Raw genomic sequence first — 19,875 nt, forward strand, 5'->3', positions numbered from 1 at the left:
AACTTTAAACATCATTTTGTTTTTTAAACACTTGTTTAAAAATTTTGAATCGTGTATATTAAATCTGTATGAATGACAATAGTTAGGAATGCAGGCAGCTAATAAGAGCTTGTGGATTATTGCACTGCACTGCTAAAAGATACTGCAAAAACATACAGTAAGATTCAACAGTCATGCTGAGTCAGATGACGTTGAGATGTTTGTGGGTGATTATGATTATCTTTAAGACAGGATGAAGCTTGTGATCTAATCAGGCTGTGGTATGCTATCGCACAGTTTGTGATGACTTTATCAAAAGTCAAATAGAAGTGCAATATATACCGAAAGTATACAAGTCTTTTTAACTGGCATATTTGTTTGTAAAATGTGTATTTATTCTCATTATTTATCACATTTGTTTATGTTTTGTGATATTCAGTGTCTGTCACAATATGTGCATTTAGTATGAACGTGGTATTGCATAATGTAGCTGTTATGTAATATGATTAGATGCTGTTATCGTGCTTTGAGGTCTTGGAACAGTGAATAAACAGGACTGACAGACTCATTGTTGACTGACGTTTCAAAAAACTTTAATGACTTTTTGCTTCAGGCAGTTAAACTGCTGGTGTTCTAATGCTTAAACTTATGAACAAGTGCAGAGAGAAACATTAAGTGCTGCTGCAACTACGGAAGGAGATTGTTTAAAGGCCGGATGTGAAAGAGGTCGTGATTCAGGCACTTCAGAAGGTCAGCACTGTGCGGATACTGCAATGAGAAAAAACACAGTAATTAAGAGAACTATAGTCAATAGAGCAGCAGAAAATAATTAAATGAAAAGGGCTATAGAAACAAATGAAACTGGAGCAAACGTGTGTTATGCAGACTGGATAATTAAGATGTTTTTCTCACCTCTTTCCGGCGTGCATGAGCTCAAATCCCTCACTGATCTTCTCAAAGGGCAGCGTGTGGGTCACAAACTCGTCCACCTTCAGCTTCTTACTCATGTATTCTTCCACCAGTTTGGGAACGCTCTCCACACTCTTCCAACCTGGAGTTGATTATCAAAACCAGTTTAACAACTTGCATTTTTTACTTAGCCTGTTTGAATGGCACTGCTGTTTCAGCAAAATGCCTTCTGCACTGGTGAGACACTTATTCTCAACCCAATAAAGATAAATAGCTGCTCAGCTGTTACCTGGTAGAAATGTTGAGGTATTTCACATGCTGCAATTTAAAACAGCTTAGTCCTTATACAGCTGATCAATGATCACCACAAGGCTGATAAAAAAACACTACATATACATGCATTTTCATTAGAAAGCAATTTTTTTGTATAGATAATTTGGACTCAGTCGTTGCAAAGGTTGAGCTACATTTAAATTAAAATCTAGTAGAATATAAACTTAAATGACCCATAATTAGGGGTAATTTTGGTTTGGTAATTTGAAAGGTTTTAAACTTGCAGAAAGTTGGAAATGCGGTCAGACCACATAATGCTCTTCGTGACAAGTCATTTTCTAACACAGACAGTCACCTCCAAAGGCTGTGCCCCTCCACACTCGGCCTGTCACCAGCTGGAATGGTCTGGTCGAGATCTCCTGTCCAGCTCCGGCGACACCGATGATGACACTTTCACCCCATCCTTTGTGGCATGCCTCCAGAGCAGCTCTCTGAAATAATAACATGCTCATTTCTGAAAGCTATTTTGCATGCAGCTTGTGCCACCCGTTGAATTCACTGAATACTACGTGCCTCTGCACCGGCTCTACTGCCTACGTCTAACGATCAACCTGGATGATGAATGAACACATTCTGACAGTCTTTTATATGTTGTTTACTTCCATTTCTGTAAGATGATCCGATCACAAAGTCTCACCATGATTTGCACATTTCCGATGCACTCGAAAGAATAGTCCACACCCCCGTCAGTCATCTCCACCAGAACCTCCTGGACGGGCTTGCTGTGGTCCTTGGGGTTCACAAACTCGGTGGCTCCAAACTCCTTGGCTGTCTCGAACTTGGCAGGGTTGATGTCTACACCAATTATCCTGGTTGCCCCAGCAACCTTGCAGCCCATAATAACAGCCAAGCCAACAGCTCCAAGGCCAAAAACAGCACATGTAGAACCGGGCTCGACCTGAATGTGCACGAGGAAGAACGGCAACGTGAGAATTCAAGTATCACTGAAATATTCTGCATTCAGCAAATCTGTGACAGAACTTAAAAGTCGGCTCGTCACATTTAATAATACAAATATCAGAGTTGGATTTTCTTGTATTATTATATTGCAATTTCTCTGTTTTTAATATATTCAAGTACCAGGGACGATAAAGGAGACAAAAACTTGGAAGCGCACACCGTAATTATGGGATTCATGTCAAGCTTTCTGAATAGATGCCAGCAAATGTTTTTTAATTTTCTGGTGAGTTGTTAGCACGTCAGAAACTGACATTTTTGGGTCAAAATAACGTCACAACAAAAACATGAGAAAACAACAACAACTTGAAGAGAGACCCCTTTGGCAACAGCTCATTTCACATTATATCTTGCATGAGTAATAAGGGTGACCCATTTCAGAGTGAATCCTGCGAACAATGAGACAAATTTCCTCTCTTTGCATTCTGTCCTCTGGGCGACAAACTTGTTCTGACTAACAAGCTTTAAAAAATAAAATGTGTCACAATTATCCAACAGCAGTTTTCTCACTTTTGACAGAAAGTCAGGGAATAATGCTCCTTGTTTATGATGCGGTCTTATAAGCCTTGCTCCACCAAAGCACTTTCGGTATCGCAGCCAGTATGTCACCTGCAATCATCATACACATATCCAAGATCTGTTTTGTGTTTCCACCGCACACATTACTCTTAATGAAGGCCAGGCTTTGGGGGCAAGCTCTTTCACTTTTCCCATCAGTTGGGAAACAACGGGGGAGGCTTGTGTCGTCTCGCCTCATGAGAAAACTGCACATTACTGCAAGACTGACCACATATACAAACTGCTGACCTCGGTTGTCCTCTGTTCTGCTCGCATTCACTGCCTTTTTATTGTTGCTCTTTCTCAGCCTCAACCACGCACTCGCACACTCCCTACGCACAGCACACACTGATGTGTACATTTTTCTCTGAGTATGTGGTTGTTTATACCGACAAGTAAACACGTTTTGTTTGAGAAAAGGCAGCAAGAAGTTGGGAAATCTTCTATCAGGGTGCAGACGACAAGATGACTCTGGTTGTTCTGACTGACCAAACTGTAGTCTGCAGTGGACTCATTCATGTTTTGATGAAGGAAACGCAAAAATTACTGTTCTGAAGTGTAAAGAACTGAACTGGACTGGAGTACTTGGAGGTAATTGGCTATAGCACAGCATGGCCTACAGCCTGTGGTACCCACCTTGGCAGTATTAAGAGCGGCACCGTAACCTGTAGAGATGCCACATCCAAGAAGGCACACTTTATCCATTGGGGCCTTCTCGTTCACCTTGGCTAGAGAGATGTCGGCCACTACGGTGTACTCCGAGAAGGTGCTGGTCCCCATGAAGTGAAACACTTGCTTTCCTTTGCAGGTGAAGCGTGAGGTCTTGTCGGGGAGCAGGCCCTGGCCCTGGGTAATTCTGCAGGGTGCAACCAAAGAGAAAAGTTGATTTCTTTTCATCAATGAATGATGAAACGTAATTGCTGTGTACTTCAGCGGAGGGCAGGTGGACGCTCAAACTGATGATGACTGAGCTGTGATTTGTTTGAGGTGTAGTGCACGAGGCTGTGAGTTCAACTATTAAAGTCACAAATAAATAAATAAAATTAAGTAAATTAGTCACAGTTTTACCTAATTTTCTGGCAGAGGTTGGTCTTGGGATTTTTGCAGAATTTGCATTCACCACACTGTGGCACATACAACGGGATGACAGTATCGCCTTGGAGAAGAGGGGGAATTGTAAATAATTAGAAATCATGCGAGACATATTCGCTAAAGCATTCAGATGTTTAAATTCAAATATCTTGTCCGGCTGCTTCGTACCTGGCTTGAATTTGGTGACACCCTCACCAACGCTCTCCACTGTTCCAGCACCCTCGTGGCCCAAGATGACGGGGAAAAGCCCCTCGGGGTCGCTGCCACTCAGAGTGTAGGCATCCGTGTGACACACCCCTGTGGCAAAGAGCTGAGAGGCACAGAGTCATTTCAGTATCAGTCCGACACAGCTGCTACATGCAAGAAGTAAGTCTGTCTGTTAAAACTTTGGGCTGTGTGTGATCCTTCCAGGGGAGATTGTAGGTTCTAGGCTTCTCATGCTGATAAAACAGGTCGCTAAAAGGAAATACTAAGCTAAACTAAAGCTAAAGGGCTACACAATATGATAAAAAATATATATATTGCAGTTAATTCAACAGATTGCGATATGATTCATGATTACTGGGAATGATATTTATTGGTCACAAACATTAAAATCCTGATGATGTGACATTTGTTGGGGTCTGTGCCAAACAAACATGTTTTCTTACATCTGGATAACAAGATTTGCAGACCAGAGCATCTTTACAGCTCGACGGTACTTCATTATAATCCTGCTTCTGTGACTTTAGTATTGCACATATCGATATTCCCAATAAATTTATTGATGAAACCTTAAAAAAGGAGCCTTCTCACTCACTGAGCTGGACATCTAAATGTCGGAGGGGGGTTCTCATGTAAAAAGTGGGATGCAATGGTTTGGATTACCTTGATGCGAACTTCATGGGCCTTGGGTGGGGCCACCTCCACCTCCTCAATGGAAAGAGGCTTCCCAGGTTCCCAGGCTACAGCTGCCTTGCACTTGATCACCTGAGGGCAGAGTACAGCACTGAGTGGAGTGAGTGCAGCCAGGCGTTGACTGGCTGTTTGCAGTGTGTGGCAGCTCCAGCTGGTTGCATGGGGCAGTTGCACTTTGAACTGTCCGAGCTCATGCAAAGCCCTCAGAGTTGTTCTGCTTTAATACATTTAACCCTGTGCAGCTTTTTTTCCAGTTGTTGCAGGTGTAACAGAGACGTGGCTACGACTTCTCCTCCACTTAAACTAGTGGTGACTGTTTTTAATCACTGTCTTAACTTACCAGCATTAAATATGTCCCTCGGGACACATATTACAGCTACTCACTCAGACCACAGGCGGCTGACTGACCCGATTAAGTAAGCGTTACTGATTATTTGTACTTGTTCATTCAACGCATGTGTGTGTGTGTGTGTGTGTGTGTTGCACGTCAGCTGGGAGAAACCTTGTTCATCTGTCTTACAGCTGAAGTGTATGTCGCCGTTACGACACATAAATGTAGAATAATGCAGTTAAAGCAACGCATTTCTAACAGTTGTGGCGCTTTTTGATGGGACGTGTACTCACTTTTCCAGCTGTCTCCATGTTGGTTTCCTCAGCAGAGCGGGGAGGGGGCGGAGCGTAACCGGAAAGGAGTTAATGATCCGGACCAATCAGAAACGAGAACGAGCAAGGGGACGCGTGACGTAGGCACGTAGCTTAATTTTTAATTATTTTTTTTTGTAATTATTTTTGAGTCTATTTCATGTTTGTATCGCATTAAAGCCCAGAATCAAAAGAGCACTGGCGTCATAAATGTTTTTAAAAAATCTCACAGCAACTTTATTTTTTTATGTAGCGGATATAAATACTAACATGTGGAAGTGAAAGCTTTCTTAGCCTTAAAAAAGAAGTGTGACAACATAAATGACAGCTGACCAACACTGTCCCCTGACACAGACTGAGTTGGTCTTAAGGTGGATAAGTGAAACTAAAACAACACCTATTCAATTATTTGTATATATACTGAATGTGGGCTGGTGATAGTAATGTTTTCGGGTTTTTTTTTAAATGGGTCAGAGGATTAATTTTGTAAATTTCAATGCAGATATTACTCATTCAAAAATATCAAATATTGTATTTCACAAAAAAATTTAATAATTTGGTTTAATTCTTCAAAACACAAAATAGAAATTCTGATGTCACAGAATACACAATCAAATAACTAATTTTGAGTTGTGTTTATCGTCTTCGCCCTCATTAAATGTTGCAGAATCTATAAATATGAAAAATACTTCATCCATTTAAAAATGTTAACGACTGGACACAAGATGTCTCGTACTTCACTGAAAGGTCCAGTACTTACTCGCAGGGTAGGCAAGTTTCCCATCACCTTTGCATGTTGGATCATGATATGCTTCTGTTTTGATGAAACTCAGATTTAAAGGTGAAACCGTGTTGCTGCAGGCATCGTTCTGCACAACATAGAGTGCATACCTCAGTGAAATAAAACAAGCGGAGCACATTGTGGAGGGGATGGGCGCCAATAAATCTTCATGTTTTGACCTCTCCTGACACATCACTTGCTTCACAGTGTTTTTTTCCTATTCTAAGTAATGCCCTCGGGGAAAAACACACCTTAGGATGCCGTTCTAGTACCGATACCTGAGAGATGAAATCCATGACACAGTTACAAAGCACCCTTTAATCAAGGTCTTCAACAAAAATGTGACAATATCCTGTTTAAGATTTTACAAACTATGGGTATTAAAATGTTTTCAACTAATAGCATAAAAGTCTGATTTACCACACATGTTCCCATATCTCAGGAAATTAACACATTGAGGTCTGTGAATGCATCTTTTGAAATCTTATAAGTATAAACATCTGTCATGGCCTAACATTTTAACACAGTCAGCGCAGGATAATGACAATGCCTATTCACAAAGGGACCCAGTAATCCTCCCAGACAGGCAGAAAAGGTCCTCGTTACATTACAAACAAGCATATGAACCTTTTAAATACAAATCATGGAGATCCATCACTCATTCAAAACTGGTACAAAAATAAAACAAAAAGAGAAAATCCACTCAAGTTCTACAAAGTGAGGCAATGTCCATATTCTGAGTCCATCAGGCCAGCCACTGTTATAAAACGCAGCCTTTGTTACTTGTGTGGCAGAAGACTGGAATGGGACGGTCACACCAGAGCACCACAGTCAGATCATCTCCCACCTACAGGCAAACAACAAAAAATTAGTTTAAACCTTTAAACGTGGAAAGAACAAGAACAATTTGTAGAAGACTGAAAAAGGACCAACCTCTGAATCCACGTCCACCACCACCACCTCCTCTTCCTCCTCTGAAGCCTCCACCACGTCCACCTCCGAACCCTCCACCACGGCCGCCAAATCCTCCACCGCGACCACCTCCACCTCTGCCACCTCGAAAACCGCCTGGGAAAAACAAATAGAAGCAAAACAGTATTAACTTCGGAAACACTGAGCTTTTTAAGTTTGACAGCTAACGCTAGAATAAGCATGACCCGGTGTGATGAGCTACACATTGATAAACAATAGGAGACAGGATTTATTAAAATGAGACAAAGTTAGATGCCTCACCTCCGCGACCACCGCCTCTACCCCCGCCTCGGCCTCCTCTTGGCGGACCTTTCTCTCCTGGCGGCCTGGGGAGGAATCTCTGCAGCGGGAGGAGCTTCATCGGATCTATATAAAACTAAAGAGGCATCGCAAAATTATATACAGTGTAACACACAGAGGCACTGAAATGTTTGCAAGGATTAAAATGAACCATTTCTAAAATGTCAATGTCTGTTTTACCTTCTGCATTTTCTTAAACGACGATGCCTTCATATTATCAGACAGTTTGACTGAAAAATACTGCACGGGTGGGTTAAGGAATCAACAGGATTTTGAGCAGCAACAATTACACTTAATCCAGACAAACTGACCTTTATTTTTATTAAACCACAAGATGTTTCTGAGGTCCAGAGACTGAACTACAACAGAAAGGATACAAAGTCGCGGAGCTGGCCGAATATCTCATCCACCTTCCCGATCTGCTCCTTGTTTTCCAAGTACACTGGAGCGTTGAAGTAGGGAACTTTGTTTTCTTCTGTTGTACACTTGCACACAATGTCATCTTCACATGGATGCACGAACTCTCCCAGTGCTGTACAGTGGAAACACAATGAACCACAGTTAGTTGTGTGAAAAAGCTGTTTTGGCAGACAAAACAAACAAAATGAAGAAGTTGGCAAAGAAGGAATTCTGAGAAACCCTGAAGGTATAAACACAATGAGGACCGTGTGTACATGTTAGTCTTATGATTGCATGATGGTAACTCAAATAATGTAATTTCACAAGTTTCCAGTTCCCCATTTCGCATCTGTTTTTTTTAAATGTCACATTCACATCACAAGGTGTGTATTGAAAGGTGTTGGTGTGGCGATATTTCCAGGCAGGGTACTGGTGATTACGGTCATTTTCCTGACCACACAATTAAGTGTTTAGTGGCAAGTTTGGTTACTGGAAGTGTTTTCGACCTTTGCAAGCTGCTCCCCCCACTGACTGCATCTAGTTAACTCACTCTGCCCTGTCAAAATAAAAGCAACTTAGTAAAGTTTTGTCACAAAGAAATTCAGTCTTAGAGTTTTAATATTTACAATATCAATGAGGTAACAATACGTACTCTGAAATATCTATTTTCCATAGCTGTTCTCAGAAGAAAATGAGGTCCCCAGAGCACTGTTTGAAGCTAGAAAGGTGGCAGGGTCCGCCACATATAAACAAAGTAAAACATCAGTGCAGTTGTGTTGTCCTTTAAAGTCAGTTTGTGTATCAGTCAATGGAGATCTCTCTCTTCTTCCCTAAACTACACACTGCGCCTTTAATCACACAGCTCAGTCACCAGCCTCAGCTTCTGCAACACATTTTCCCAACATCACAGGTTAGTGACTCGTTTCTTACCGACAACATATTCTGGAGGACCGTAGTCTTGTCTGAATCCACCTCTGCCTCCACCCCGTCCGAAACCTCCACCTCTGCCGCCTCCGAATCCTCCACCACCTCTGCCTCCTCCAAATCCACCACCTCTGCCTCCACCACCTCGGTTAAATCCTCCGCCACCACCTCGGTTAAATCCTCCACCTCGTCCTCCTCCTCCTCTGAAAGACATTTTCTCTTCAAGTCGTCTGTAAAACAAAACACGTGAGAGGAGAATCAGTCAGGACTGTGGTCGTGAATGTGAGCTAACCCCGTGGCAGCGCTACACAAGTTAAGCTAACATGCTAGCTCGCTTAAAACAATTAAAACCCCCCAAATTCAGCCTCATTTACGTCCATAAACAAACACGTCGTGTCTTCTCTTCGGTATTTAAACGCTGACAAGTCTTCAACACTTTCTACACACAGTTAAAGCAAATTACTCACAACTTTAGACCCGCGAGCTGCAGCTATTTACTCCAACGGACGTCCATGCGATGACAACACGTGTGGGGACGGGCTGCCGTAAAGCTGCTCTCCGGTGTCGGCAAGTGTCGTAAACTCCGAGTCTCTATCGCGCACACATCATGTTTAAAGCACAAGCTGTGGAGCTGGTGACTCATCCGGACCAGAAGATAACAGGCTCGGGCACTTTGGCCTGTCACTCCCCGGTGTTCAGATATCTGTGTGTGACTTCTTCATTCACGCGTTTGTAAATATACAGAAAATATAAGTACTTTGTTTTAAATGCAGGTGGTTGAAAGTAAGAAATACCAGACAGCGATGACAACAGCCGGACAGGTAAGGAACAAACAAAAAAAAAACACGTTTTGTTTGCTTTATGAATAGTTTCACTGTGTTTGTTTGTGTAGTTCTGAGTCTATTTTGACTTTTCAACATCCAGTCTGGATCCATGTATGCGCCTCTCACGCGCGTAAATTGGGATTACTGGCTGTATAAACAGACAGCGGCCGCACCCTGCTCAACTTTCCTCCATGACGCGTCCTCGCATTAAAACGGGTTTAAAAAAAAAAAAAAGAAAAAGAAAAACAACACCATGTTGCTCCCAGTCGAGCTCTGTGCGCAGGTTCAGTATCTCTTGTTCCCGTCTCAGGTGATAACATGCAAAGCAGCTATCGCATGGGAGCCTGGGAAGCCTCTGAGCATCGAGGATGTGGAGGTGGCCCCGCCGAAGGCTCATGAAGTCCGCATCAAGGTCAGCTGCTCATCCAAAATCCGTCTGTCTGTACTGCAACAATAATATATTTATATATATTAAAAAAGTGTATTATTTCCTACTCTGGCTGGGCACTTGTGAAGCTACATTGGAGACTCTACAGGGTCAACAGGTGTTGTGTTTTTAAGCCGTAGGCTACTCATCTGGAGTTGATTTAATCAGTGGCAGATTAACCAACGCTAACTCAGACTCTCATTACATAAAGTGAACATTTCTTCAAGTTGTCATTCTTTCAGCATACAGGTGTTAAAGAGGAACATCTTCATTGACTGATTATTTTTTTTATGTCTAAACAAACTAAATAAACAAACTGACCTCAGAGGACAACACAACTGCATACTGTTTCACTTTGTTTATGTGTGGCGGACCCTGCCACCTCATTCGGACCCTATTTTCCTCTGAGAACAGCTTGTTTATTCACTTATGGAAAAAAAAATCAGTATTTCTGTATTGTATTATTACCTCCTGTCGTATCGTAAGTATAACATTTACTCTCCAAAACTACTTTTAATGTTAAGAAGAGGCATTAGACTTCCTCTGTCCCTGTTGGTTGTTCTTGAAATGACGAATAATCATGAACCACTTCCTCAGACAGCTCCCTACATATTTGTGCAGATTGTTACCACAGGTGTGTGCCACACAGACAATGAATACCTGTATGAGACGGAGCAGAGGATGAAGTTTAGACCGTTCCCACTGATTCTTGGCCACGAAGGAGCAGGGATAGTGGAGAGCGTCGGTCCAGAAGTCACCAAATTCTCACCGGGTAAACACTACTGTCCACGACAAACGAGCTGACATGTTGGTTTTTTTTAATTCCTCTTTTTTGGTTGTTTTTTTTTCATCTCTGACTGAAATAGTTTGTCTGTTTTATTTGTTGCTTCCTCAGGTGAACAAGTCATTCCTCTTTTTCTGCCCCAGTGTGAGGAATGTGAACGATGCCGGAGTCCTAAGACGAATCAGTGCAGGAAGAACTGGTGATTTGATAACCATGTGTTTACACACACACAAACACACCCGCATACCTTTGCAATATTTTCATTCCTTACCTGTGGAAAAACTCCCACTCAAGTAAAGTACAGAAGTACTGGCAGCTACATGTACTGAAAGTATCACTAGTAAAAAAAAAAAAAAGACTTCTGTGACTGAAACATTATTATGTAGGACATTAGCAGCTGACCTGCAGTGTTTTGCAGCTGGCCGGCAGTTAATCTATAACAGGACAGACTATAATTGAAACCATATGAGAAGAAGGGGGGGAAATGACTCTTTGGTGGAACTGCCAACAACTTTGTACACATCTGAAACCAGATGCTTTTTTTATGAAAGGCCACAAACCAAAAAGCTGTAGAACAACTCATTTAAAGGAGACAGATTACGCTCATTTTCAGGTTCAGGCTTATTATGTTTTGTTTTTTTAATGTCATTTAAATGTCATTTAATCAGAAAAGTTCCTATAGCTGTCAGACAAATGTAGAGGAGTAAGAGGTAAATGATTGCCTTAAGAAAAGTAATGAAGTAAAAGTACAGAATAGTATAACATTTAAATATTCAACTCTAGTACAAGTTAAAAAATATACAAAAATTCAATATTTGAGTAAATATGGGTTGTTTATTTTCGACTGTGATTTCAGTGTCTTTAACTACTGTTTGTTTAATTCTCAGGGCAAATACACAAGTGGGTGTGTTGGCTGATGGCACAAGCAGGATATCATGCAAGGGCCAGCAAGTGTACCAGTTCCTGGGCGTCAGCTCTTTCTCCCAGTACACCGTGGTTCCCGACACCTCACTCGCAAAGATAAATCCCAGTGCGCCGCTGGACAAAGTGTTTCTCCTCGGCTGTGGTGTCTCCACTGGTTATGGTGCCGCTGTTAAAACAGGCAAGGTAAGAGGGTGAAGATCTATCGGACACTCTCAGTCATAAATCAACTCTGATGTGAGCTCTGACTGTTGTGTGAAGAACCCGTCCTTACAGATTTATCTACAAACATGAGCATTTGATCTCATCATAGTAAAACTGATTTACCATTTGAAGGATGACGTCTGAGTTGTAACTTGTGTTTGACATTTTCCTAAGATGCTGCCTGGTGATGTTAACAGTGGTTGTGGCAGAGCTGAAGTTATTTATTTCCAGTGTTTAACACGAGCGCCACATAATCGTACTTGAGACACTTGAGGAGTCACATAATTCACCCTGCTGATTTTTTTTTTGCATCAAGATCTTTGCATTATTCCCTAAGAAATTAAATGTTTGAATGAATGAATTTGTACAATTCATTTTATTTAATCAGCACTTTTAAAATCAGGCTTGAGAAACCCTTGACATACTTAAATAAAAGCCAATAAGGCTTGAAAACCTGATTAATTAAAATCAAGCTTAGGTAAGAATTAAATGTGCCAATACAAGGCGATTAAATAATAATAATAATAATAATAATAATAATAATACTTGTATAATGGATATATTTTGAAGAATGAAGTCAAAATGTATTGTCTAAAAATGGATCTCTACAGACGTATCTTAAAACAGTATTTGTTTGACTGACTTCTGTATTTGGATCCAGGTTGAAAAAGATTCTGTGTGTGCCGTGTTCGGGCTCGGAGCCGTGGGACTGGCTGCCGTCATGGGCTGTAAGGCTGCTCAGGCGAAAACGATCATCGGGGTTGATGTCAACCCTGCCAAGTTTGAGAAAGCCTTGTTGCTTGGAGCCACTCAGTGCGTCAACCCCAACGACCACAGCCCAAAGTCCATCCAGGAGGTCGTGGTGGAGTTGTCAAAGGGAGGAGTGGACTACGCTCTGGAGTGTGTCGGAAGTCCAGCTATCATGGTAAAGTATAAAAGAGTGACGCTTTTATTCAGTAAGAAGTATCAATTGAGATAACCGGTGTTTTTGTCGTTCTAGACTGCAGCGCTCGAGTCTACAATAGATGCCTGGGGCGTCTGTGTGATCGCCGGGTGGACGGAGACAGAATCAATGAACGTCGCGGTTGAAAAGATCCTGATGGGACGCACCTTGAAGGGGACTTACTTTGGAGGTGACCTTAATTTTACAAGGCCTGTTAGTTCAAAAATGACCCGCCAAAATGCTTCTGTAGCAATTTATGGAAATTCACGTGAACATTTGACAAGAAGTTAAACTTAAAATCCAGTTTATCATTGTTCAAGTACAGATCCACCCGTGATTATAAAGAAGAGCGCGTTAAGTCACCTGTTACATTTCTGAGCCTCATTTGATTTTAGACTTTGAGAAAATCTGAACTAAAACAACATCATGTGGCTTTAAGTATTGATGTGGTTATTATTGATTAGAGTATTGATAGTTGAAATACTTATCACAGAGAGTTTGAATACACAAGCAAGAGAAAACCAATGAATGTTTTACAGTTTTGTTTTATTAATGGCATTAAAAGAAAGTAATCGGTTGTCAAAATTGTGGTCAGTACACAAATTAGTTGATGGTTCCAGCTGGAGTAAAGGCTTAATTTCTTATTGTTCAACAGGTATACAAGGATAATTTCACTGAGAACAGGGAGGTAGCTCATAGTAGCCTCAAGCTAACTAGCCCAGAGCGCAATACAGTCGTGCATGTTGCATGTTAAGTGAGGCAAGAGGCCTAAGTATCTAACAGGACAGTAACTAACTATAGGCTCACAAATGATTGAAAGTTACAAGTCTGGCGCTGTTTTATGATCAAACATGGAACACAGGAAGTCACTAAATGAAGCAGGCGATGACTCAGGCTGAAGTAAAGTGGGTCCAAGTGCTAACATCTGATGCATGGAACAACAAAGAGTTATTATGTCTAACGTCAGCACTTACAGGCTCATTAACGTCCGTCCGCTGTGTTGTGGTTCTTCTAAAGGTTGGAAGAGTGTGCAGGACGTGCCGAAGCTGGTGGACGCCTACATGAACAAAACCCTGAAGCTGGACGAGTTCATCACCCACAACCTCCCGCTGGATCAGATCAATCAGGCCTTTGACTCTTTGAAAAATGGGACAAGGTAAGAGCTGATATACCTGTGGCTCCTGGTTATTAATCTTTAACTTTCTTACCAATCTATCACACAATTCTCTGTTCAAGCATGTCAAAACAACCTTTTTTGATAAAACACAAAAAGCACCAACACATTTCTCACGCGATGATAAGAGCATTCTTTAGTAGTGAGTATATTGACCCAGCAGTGGTTTGTGGTTTGTCTTTGCAAAAATACATGTGCTCCTTTTTTTAAAATATTTAAATAGTATTCCCACTAATCCACAGAGAGCTGATATCAAAAGGACATTTATTGTGGGAAAGAACTCGATTCAACTCGGAAAAATATCAAGAATTTTTAGAGATCCAGGATCAATATCTGCCCGGCAAATTATCTGAGGGATATTGGGAATCTTGTATTAATTGCTTTTTATCAGTATCTGTGAAATTTCATCCGATAAATATGGATGAAAATACAAAGACAAATTGCTTTCATGGACTTAACAAGCGTGGTATCGACACACTCCCGTACAGTAGGTGGCGGTATTCACCTTTATACTGGCTTGTGATCTGCAAATATTCTGCAGGGGCTCAGAGAGGAGGGGGAAGTCTAAGTTTTGTTCGAGCTGTGGCATATTAGACCTTCTATCATTGCTTACTACATCTTAGCTTTTCTTACTCTCATGTGTGCATAAACTTCAGGTTACAAACGACTTTTTAAGATACAAAAGTGTGAAATTATTAACAGTCCAAAACCAGAAGTTATACATTTATCAATTGTAGAAGTTAAAGGTGAGCAGCAAAACTGTTTCTGATTATTTTCCGTTTCCGTCGACAAATCGATTAATTGTCTTATTGTTGCAGTTCTATTTTTTTATTCTCGCGGTGTCTGTGTGACTTCAGTTGTCCTCATAAATTTTCTTTTTTTCTTTTCTTTTAGCATCCGTACTGCGATCAGTCTGTGGCCACAGGCTCCACCTGAAGCGGCTACCTCATAAGACGACGGACTGAAATTCTGTCATTTAATGATATTCTGCTTACAGCTCTGCCGTGTATTTTCCTGAAATGTTAATCAAATCACCTGTATTCATACAGCCCAAAATCATAATCACATCGCCTCAATGGGCTTTACAATCTGTACAGCGAACGACAGCCTCTGTCCTCAGACCCTCGATTCAAGTGAGGAGAAACTTTCAATGTTGAGGAAAAAAAAATCTTTTAACAGGGTAAAAAAAAAAGATGGAAGAGCCACAGAGGAGGATCCTCTGCCAGGACGGACAGACATGCAATAGATGTCACATGTACAGAAAAAAACAACAAAATCACAGTTTACAAGTTGCAATGACAGAATATCTGATACATATTATAGCATATGTAAAGCAGAGGACAAGGAGACAACTGAGCAGGACGAGGCATCGCCAAGTGAAGAGGCATCAAGTTTTACAGAAATACAGATATAAGGAGATGATCCAGCGTGAATGCTGCTTTTCGTATATCAACACTTCAAATGATTCCCTTGCTTCACTTTGTAGTAAATGACCTCATTATCCACTAGATGGCAGTCTTATGCCATGTAAAAGCTTCTATACTTGTATCCATGAATACAGCTGACTTTATAAAGACTATCAGCAAAGAATTGTGTTTTCTTTCAGATTAAATGTTGTTTTTTCTTGTTTATTTCAGACTTGATCAAAAGGAAGAAGTGTTCAGTGCACTTGTGTAAAATGACACTGAATATAATTATATATAAATATATTCAGCATTTGCCGTAACATCAAGACAAATTATCTCTACATCTCAATGTCAAACTTGGCAGCTACTGTGATTCTGGTTCTGATATCAATGTGAAGTGATACTTGGAATTAAATACTCTTGTATAGAAGACACAGGAACTAAATGGCTGAATCTGTCATCAGCCATAGAGAAGTATCTGCTTCATGTGGTCAGGCTTACCAGATTTCATCCTTGGTAATATTATATATTGATTTAAAAGGGAGACGAGGAGGAGGAGGAGGAGGAGGAGGAGGAGGACAGTTGTGGGCTGTCAGGACAGAAGACAAAAGGTTGTTTGGGGAATGCCTCTCGGTGAAGAGCTGAAATAGCTGTTGAAGGAATTTGTTTTGCTGAAGTTCCGGTCAGATCACATGAACACCGTTTGGCAGCTTCTGCTTTTCCATCTTTATTTAAAATGGAAAATAAATTGGTCGCTTCTGCCTGCAATCAATCACAGATTATCCAGCTGAGACCCCCCCACCACTCCTCCTCTGAAACAATCTCTAACTAAAGAAAGTTTTTGATCAAAAGAAAGAGGAAGACGAGTTCTGGCAGGTGGTTCTAGTGGCTCGGCTCTCTCATCAATAAAAAGCTGGACATGTCACAGATTTATAAGGCCTTCTTGGGGACATGTGTCTGAATGTCTGCCTCATGTGGGAAAACTATCCAAAGCGACGACCATAAGTCTCCTACCTTTTTTTTCCCCTTCTCTTTGTGCTTGAACTCTACAACCTCCAGAATTGTCACAGCATTTTGCAACTGATACCGGGAGGACATGCTATCCCTATTACAACCGCAGCATTGTGCACATTTTTGAAAGTCTTTACTGTCCATCTTGTCATGTTTCACATACATCTGTGCAACATTTGTGACGATATCTACTGGATAAGGAAACTCTGGCACGGAGCTGAACAGCGAGCATTTACAAACGGGGAAATTATATTTACATTTTTATTCCCATGTTCTTTTTTTCTTTCCCTCTTTCTGTCATCACTTCGCTGCAACAACTCCGTCAGACCCGAGTCTTCAGGAAGATAATTGACAAACAACAGAAATGCCAGATGAGGTAAATGCCATCACACAAATAAAGGCATGTCTGGGAAAAAAAAATGTCAAAAAGTGCTGCCATGCCTTTCACAATATTTAGATTGGGATCAAGAGATTTTCTCTTATTTATTAAGCTGTATTCCTGTGTGACAGACAGACAGACGATGGCACATTAAATATGACGAGAACGTAAAAGTAGGTGGGAAACACCCTACTATAACAAATAGAGTGTGTTTGGTAAAATCAACAGAAAATATAATACACCAATATCCATTTATAGACATGTAACAATTACAATTAGGGTACATATTGTAGTTATATCCACCAGGAACCATAAATCATAATATTTGGTCTAAAAATCACAAGAAAACTACAGAAAGGACTAAAACACATTGGAGTTTGTTTATAGGGTCTATCATCCGTGACAATAAAGGCATTTTCATTAAGTGCCTTATGATTTTTATGATATTTATGTCACATGTATCTCTCTCCAAATAGCACCACTACAAAACCTAATCTGGGTCCAGGAGGAGCTCCAACCCCTGAACCCTGATTCATATTATTTGTGTTTGCTCTTTATCTTCATATTATGATTTTATATCACACAGGAGTTATAGAAAAAGAAAGGAGTCAGTATATGTTCTCCAGTACTGGATGTCCATTAATAATAGAGAGCCATCTGTTATGTATTTGTTTAGCTTTACCTGATGTCATTCACGCTCACTTTGGCATTCTGGCTTCTTATCGCAGTGAAAACACCTGTGATGTGATGAGATGAGAATGTGTTTGCTTCAGTTATCTGAAGACTTTGTTTCTCACGTTCTTTTGACCCAATCACCAATATGAATGTTGGCAAAGTAGGTTTCTGCAAAACCACACGCAAACGTACTGTCATCAGCACGAAAAATGTTTGGTTGGAGGTGGAAAAGATCATATTTTGGTTTAAAATACCTGTTTTGGTCACCACAAACACGGCTGGAGAAGTCAGAAATTGTGCTGAGGTTTCCTTAAAAATATCTAGCGGGGTCACACTTGTTGGAACCCAGACTTGAGCTGTGGTCACTGGCTTGTCACAGTGTTGACACTAATGAGCCGTTTCCACAGGAGACATTTTGAAATGAACGATGGCTGAATTCCATTTAGCAGCTTCTGTTTCAGGGTCCTCCTGTGCTGCCTCACTCTTACTGTTACTACGACATTTTAATCAGTCACAACTGCAATTTTTTTACTATGAAAAGTCAAAATGTCTGCTGTAAAGAAAAAGCCTGCTAGATATAGGAACACAGTCGATCTTAATCAGCTGTTATGTTTATTCTCCCTCCCAGTTTAAGCACATTTATATTCTGTGCATTTATGAAATTATATAACTGAGCTGTCAAACACTTTTTTGTAGCCTTGTTGGTCTGAATTTATCGTGAACATCATAAAACATAAAAACACCATTAAAAAAAACCTACTGTATTAACATCTCTGAGAAACAAGGAAGAGGGGGAAGCCCGACTGACAGAGACACTGAGTAAGACAGAGAGATCGAGCGATGGATATACTGTATAGCCCCCACGGCTATGGAAGAACGGCCCACTTAAGTCACTAAAGACTGCCAATGTGAGGCCCCTGTTTTATCAGCAAATCCTGGCCATTATACGACTAATGCCAGGCACTGCCTGTGACATCCCCAGCCTTTCTTTGACACGGTTAGCTTTAGCTTCTGTGTCAGTGGAATATACCCAGCTTCACTTGAGGACAGCACAGTACAGTGTGTTGGAGGGGCAACTAGTTTTCCGCTGCATTAGTGCACTGTGAGGTGACAAATCTGACACAGTAGGGAGTTGTTATCAACCGGAAGATTGTTTTAGCTCCGACAGTTTAATATTTTCACAAGCGGAATAGCTGTCATATCTTGATATCAAAGCATTCTGACATCGTAAATGCCCTTAAATGGGTTAGAAACACTAAACATGTTGTACAATTTAAGTTTTTAAAGGATCATGCTTTTAAAAAATATTTTCCTTTCCTTGAGTGTTTTATAAATGTTCTTGTGCATGAAACTTCTGGAAAGTTAAAAAGGTCAAAGTTCGCACCAACAGAAGCTCCCACAGAAAACACTGCCTTTGCGTTGCATACGGTGCCACTTCCATGTTGGTGGAAAAGAGACAACACGCTACTTTTCCAAAATCCTAAATGATTTATTTTTTTTGGCACTGCCCTTTAATATAATACAAAAGGCTATGATGCACTTCAATGATGCACTTCAGAGGCCTTGTTGTAACACAATACCAGGGTAATGACCGTATCATGCTCCTCTCATTGAGCCATGATGTAGCTTATGTTTTGTATTTTGTAACCTGTCCATCATATTGTGTCAGTGTTTCATACTTTAGTTGCAACAGAAATAGACAACAAAGACCAAGATTAGACAGACCACACATGGCTATTACAAAAGAGAGACTCACACACACTGACACACACACACACAAAGGGCTGTATGCGTGACAGCTCTAAGCTTTTGTTGTGTTTTGTCTGACAGCAGCAGTAAAGTAGTAATTGAGAGATTAGCTCTAAGGTGCTATCAAGACACTCCTTTGTTTGGTCTCTCCCTCATTGGTCACAGAATATTTCTAGCATGCGTGGGAAGGAGTCATGCACTCAGACAGTTTGTGGAGTTTGCCTCATTTTAACTTCTTTTGAATCAGACATGAATGCCCTGTTTCCAAAAATAGCGTCCGTAGCTGGTAAATTTCACACCTTGATTGTCAGATTACAGAACTGCAGATGAGTTCACGCCCCTGTCTTTAATCATTATTGTCATCAAAGTAAAAAAAATGAATGTAGCACCATAAACAAGGTGCTTTAACTGTATCTCAGAACATTTGACCTCGTGGGCTTGACAGAACTCATCCACGACAAACTTGGACTTTTTCCCCCCCACTGTGCCAGCACTGAGTCAACAGAGTCATTTCATGTGGTTATGGGCTGGAGGTGGGTGGAGATATTTCTCTCAGACCCAGTGTGTTTACCCCCTAATCCCTGAGAAGAAGTTCACAAGCGTGAGGAAAGTACTGGGAGATTTAGCCACCTACC

At 40.9% G+C, this 19,875-nt stretch overlaps 3 protein-coding genes across 4 annotated transcripts; 1 reads left to right on the forward strand and 2 right to left on the reverse strand.

The window, feature by feature from the left end:
• Positions 1 to 555: 555 nt before the first annotated feature.
• On the reverse strand, positions 556 to 5,382 carry LOC311257234 (alcohol dehydrogenase class-3). Its single transcript, XM_084352763.1, has 9 exons — positions 5,350 to 5,382; positions 4,696 to 4,797; positions 3,997 to 4,138; positions 3,805 to 3,892; positions 3,373 to 3,592; positions 1,859 to 2,119; positions 1,517 to 1,652; positions 892 to 1,030; positions 556 to 747 (listed from the first exon to the last, which is right to left on the reverse strand). Exons 1-9 carry the CDS (start codon positions 5,365 to 5,367, stop codon positions 723 to 725), a joined length of 1,131 nt encoding a protein of 376 aa, XP_084208889.1. The 5' UTR covers positions 5,368 to 5,382; the 3' UTR covers positions 556 to 722.
• A 1,064-nt stretch (positions 5,383 to 6,446) lies between these two features.
• Positions 6,447 to 9,306, reverse strand: gar1 (GAR1 homolog, ribonucleoprotein). Its single transcript, XM_084353220.1, has 7 exons — positions 9,211 to 9,306; positions 8,750 to 8,973; positions 7,798 to 7,952; positions 7,601 to 7,660; positions 7,382 to 7,496; positions 7,082 to 7,216; positions 6,447 to 6,995 (listed from the first exon to the last, which is right to left on the reverse strand). Exons 2-7 carry the CDS (start codon positions 8,955 to 8,957, stop codon positions 6,985 to 6,987), a joined length of 684 nt encoding a protein of 227 aa, XP_084209346.1. The 5' UTR covers positions 8,958 to 8,973; positions 9,211 to 9,306; the 3' UTR covers positions 6,447 to 6,984.
• Positions 9,307 to 9,381: 75 nt separating this feature from the next.
• LOC311257543 (alcohol dehydrogenase class-3-like) lies at positions 9,382 to 15,599 on the forward strand. Of its 2 annotated transcripts, none has more exons than XM_084353218.1 (9): positions 9,382 to 9,564; positions 9,878 to 9,979; positions 10,592 to 10,766; positions 10,890 to 10,977; positions 11,666 to 11,885; positions 12,565 to 12,828; positions 12,904 to 13,036; positions 13,864 to 14,002; positions 14,915 to 15,599. In XM_084353218.1, the coding sequence occupies exons 1-9, from the start codon at positions 9,511 to 9,513 to the stop codon at positions 14,970 to 14,972; spliced, it is 1,233 nt and encodes a 410-aa protein (XP_084209344.1). In that variant the 5' UTR covers positions 9,382 to 9,510; the 3' UTR covers positions 14,973 to 15,599. The 2 variants fall into 2 exon arrangements, with proteins under 2 accessions (XP_084209344.1, XP_084209345.1); XM_084353219.1 differs by having other exon boundaries at positions 10,616 to 10,766.
• The last annotated feature ends 4,276 nt before the right edge of the window (positions 15,600 to 19,875 follow it).

This window comes from Pagrus pagrus (assembly GCF_965226575.1).
Source record: "Pagrus pagrus genome assembly, chromosome: 5".
Classification (NCBI taxonomy): domain Eukaryota; kingdom Metazoa; phylum Chordata; class Actinopteri; order Spariformes; family Sparidae; genus Pagrus; species Pagrus pagrus.

What these genes read in the sequence shown, in the direction of transcription:
- LOC311257234 (XM_084352763.1), bottom strand. An exon ending in TGTCACCAAATTCAAGCCAG is followed by an intron (nt 3,893 to 3,996) that starts GTACGAAGCAGC and finishes CTCTTCTCCAAG; the next exon opens with GCGATACTGTCATCCCGTTG. An exon ending in AACCTCTGCCAGAAAATTAG is followed by an intron (nt 3,593 to 3,804) that starts GTAAAACTGTGA and finishes TGCACCCTGCAG; the next exon opens with AATTACCCAGGGCCAGGGCC.
- gar1 (XM_084353220.1), bottom strand. Translation starts at nt 8,957, where the DNA reads ATGTCTTTCAGAGGAGGAGGAGGACGAGGTGGAGGATTTAACCGAGGT. An exon ending in TCCTCCAGAATATGTTGTCG is followed by an intron (nt 7,953 to 8,749) that starts GTAAGAAACGAG and finishes TCCACTGTACAG; the next exon opens with CACTGGGAGAGTTCGTGCAT. An exon ending in TAGAGGCGGTGGTCGCGGAG is followed by an intron (nt 7,217 to 7,381) that starts GTGAGGCATCTA and finishes TGTTTTTCCCAG; the next exon opens with GCGGTTTTCGAGGTGGCAGA.
- LOC311257543 (XM_084353218.1), top strand. Translation starts at nt 9,511, where the DNA reads ATGCAGGTGGTTGAAAGTAAGAAATACCAGACAGCGATGACAACAGCC. An exon ending in CTCATGAAGTCCGCATCAAG is followed by an intron (nt 9,980 to 10,591) that starts GTCAGCTGCTCA and finishes CCACTTCCTCAG; the next exon opens with ACAGCTCCCTACATATTTGT. An exon ending in AATCAGTGCAGGAAGAACTG is followed by an intron (nt 10,978 to 11,665) that starts GTGATTTGATAA and finishes TTTAATTCTCAG; the next exon opens with GGCAAATACACAAGTGGGTG.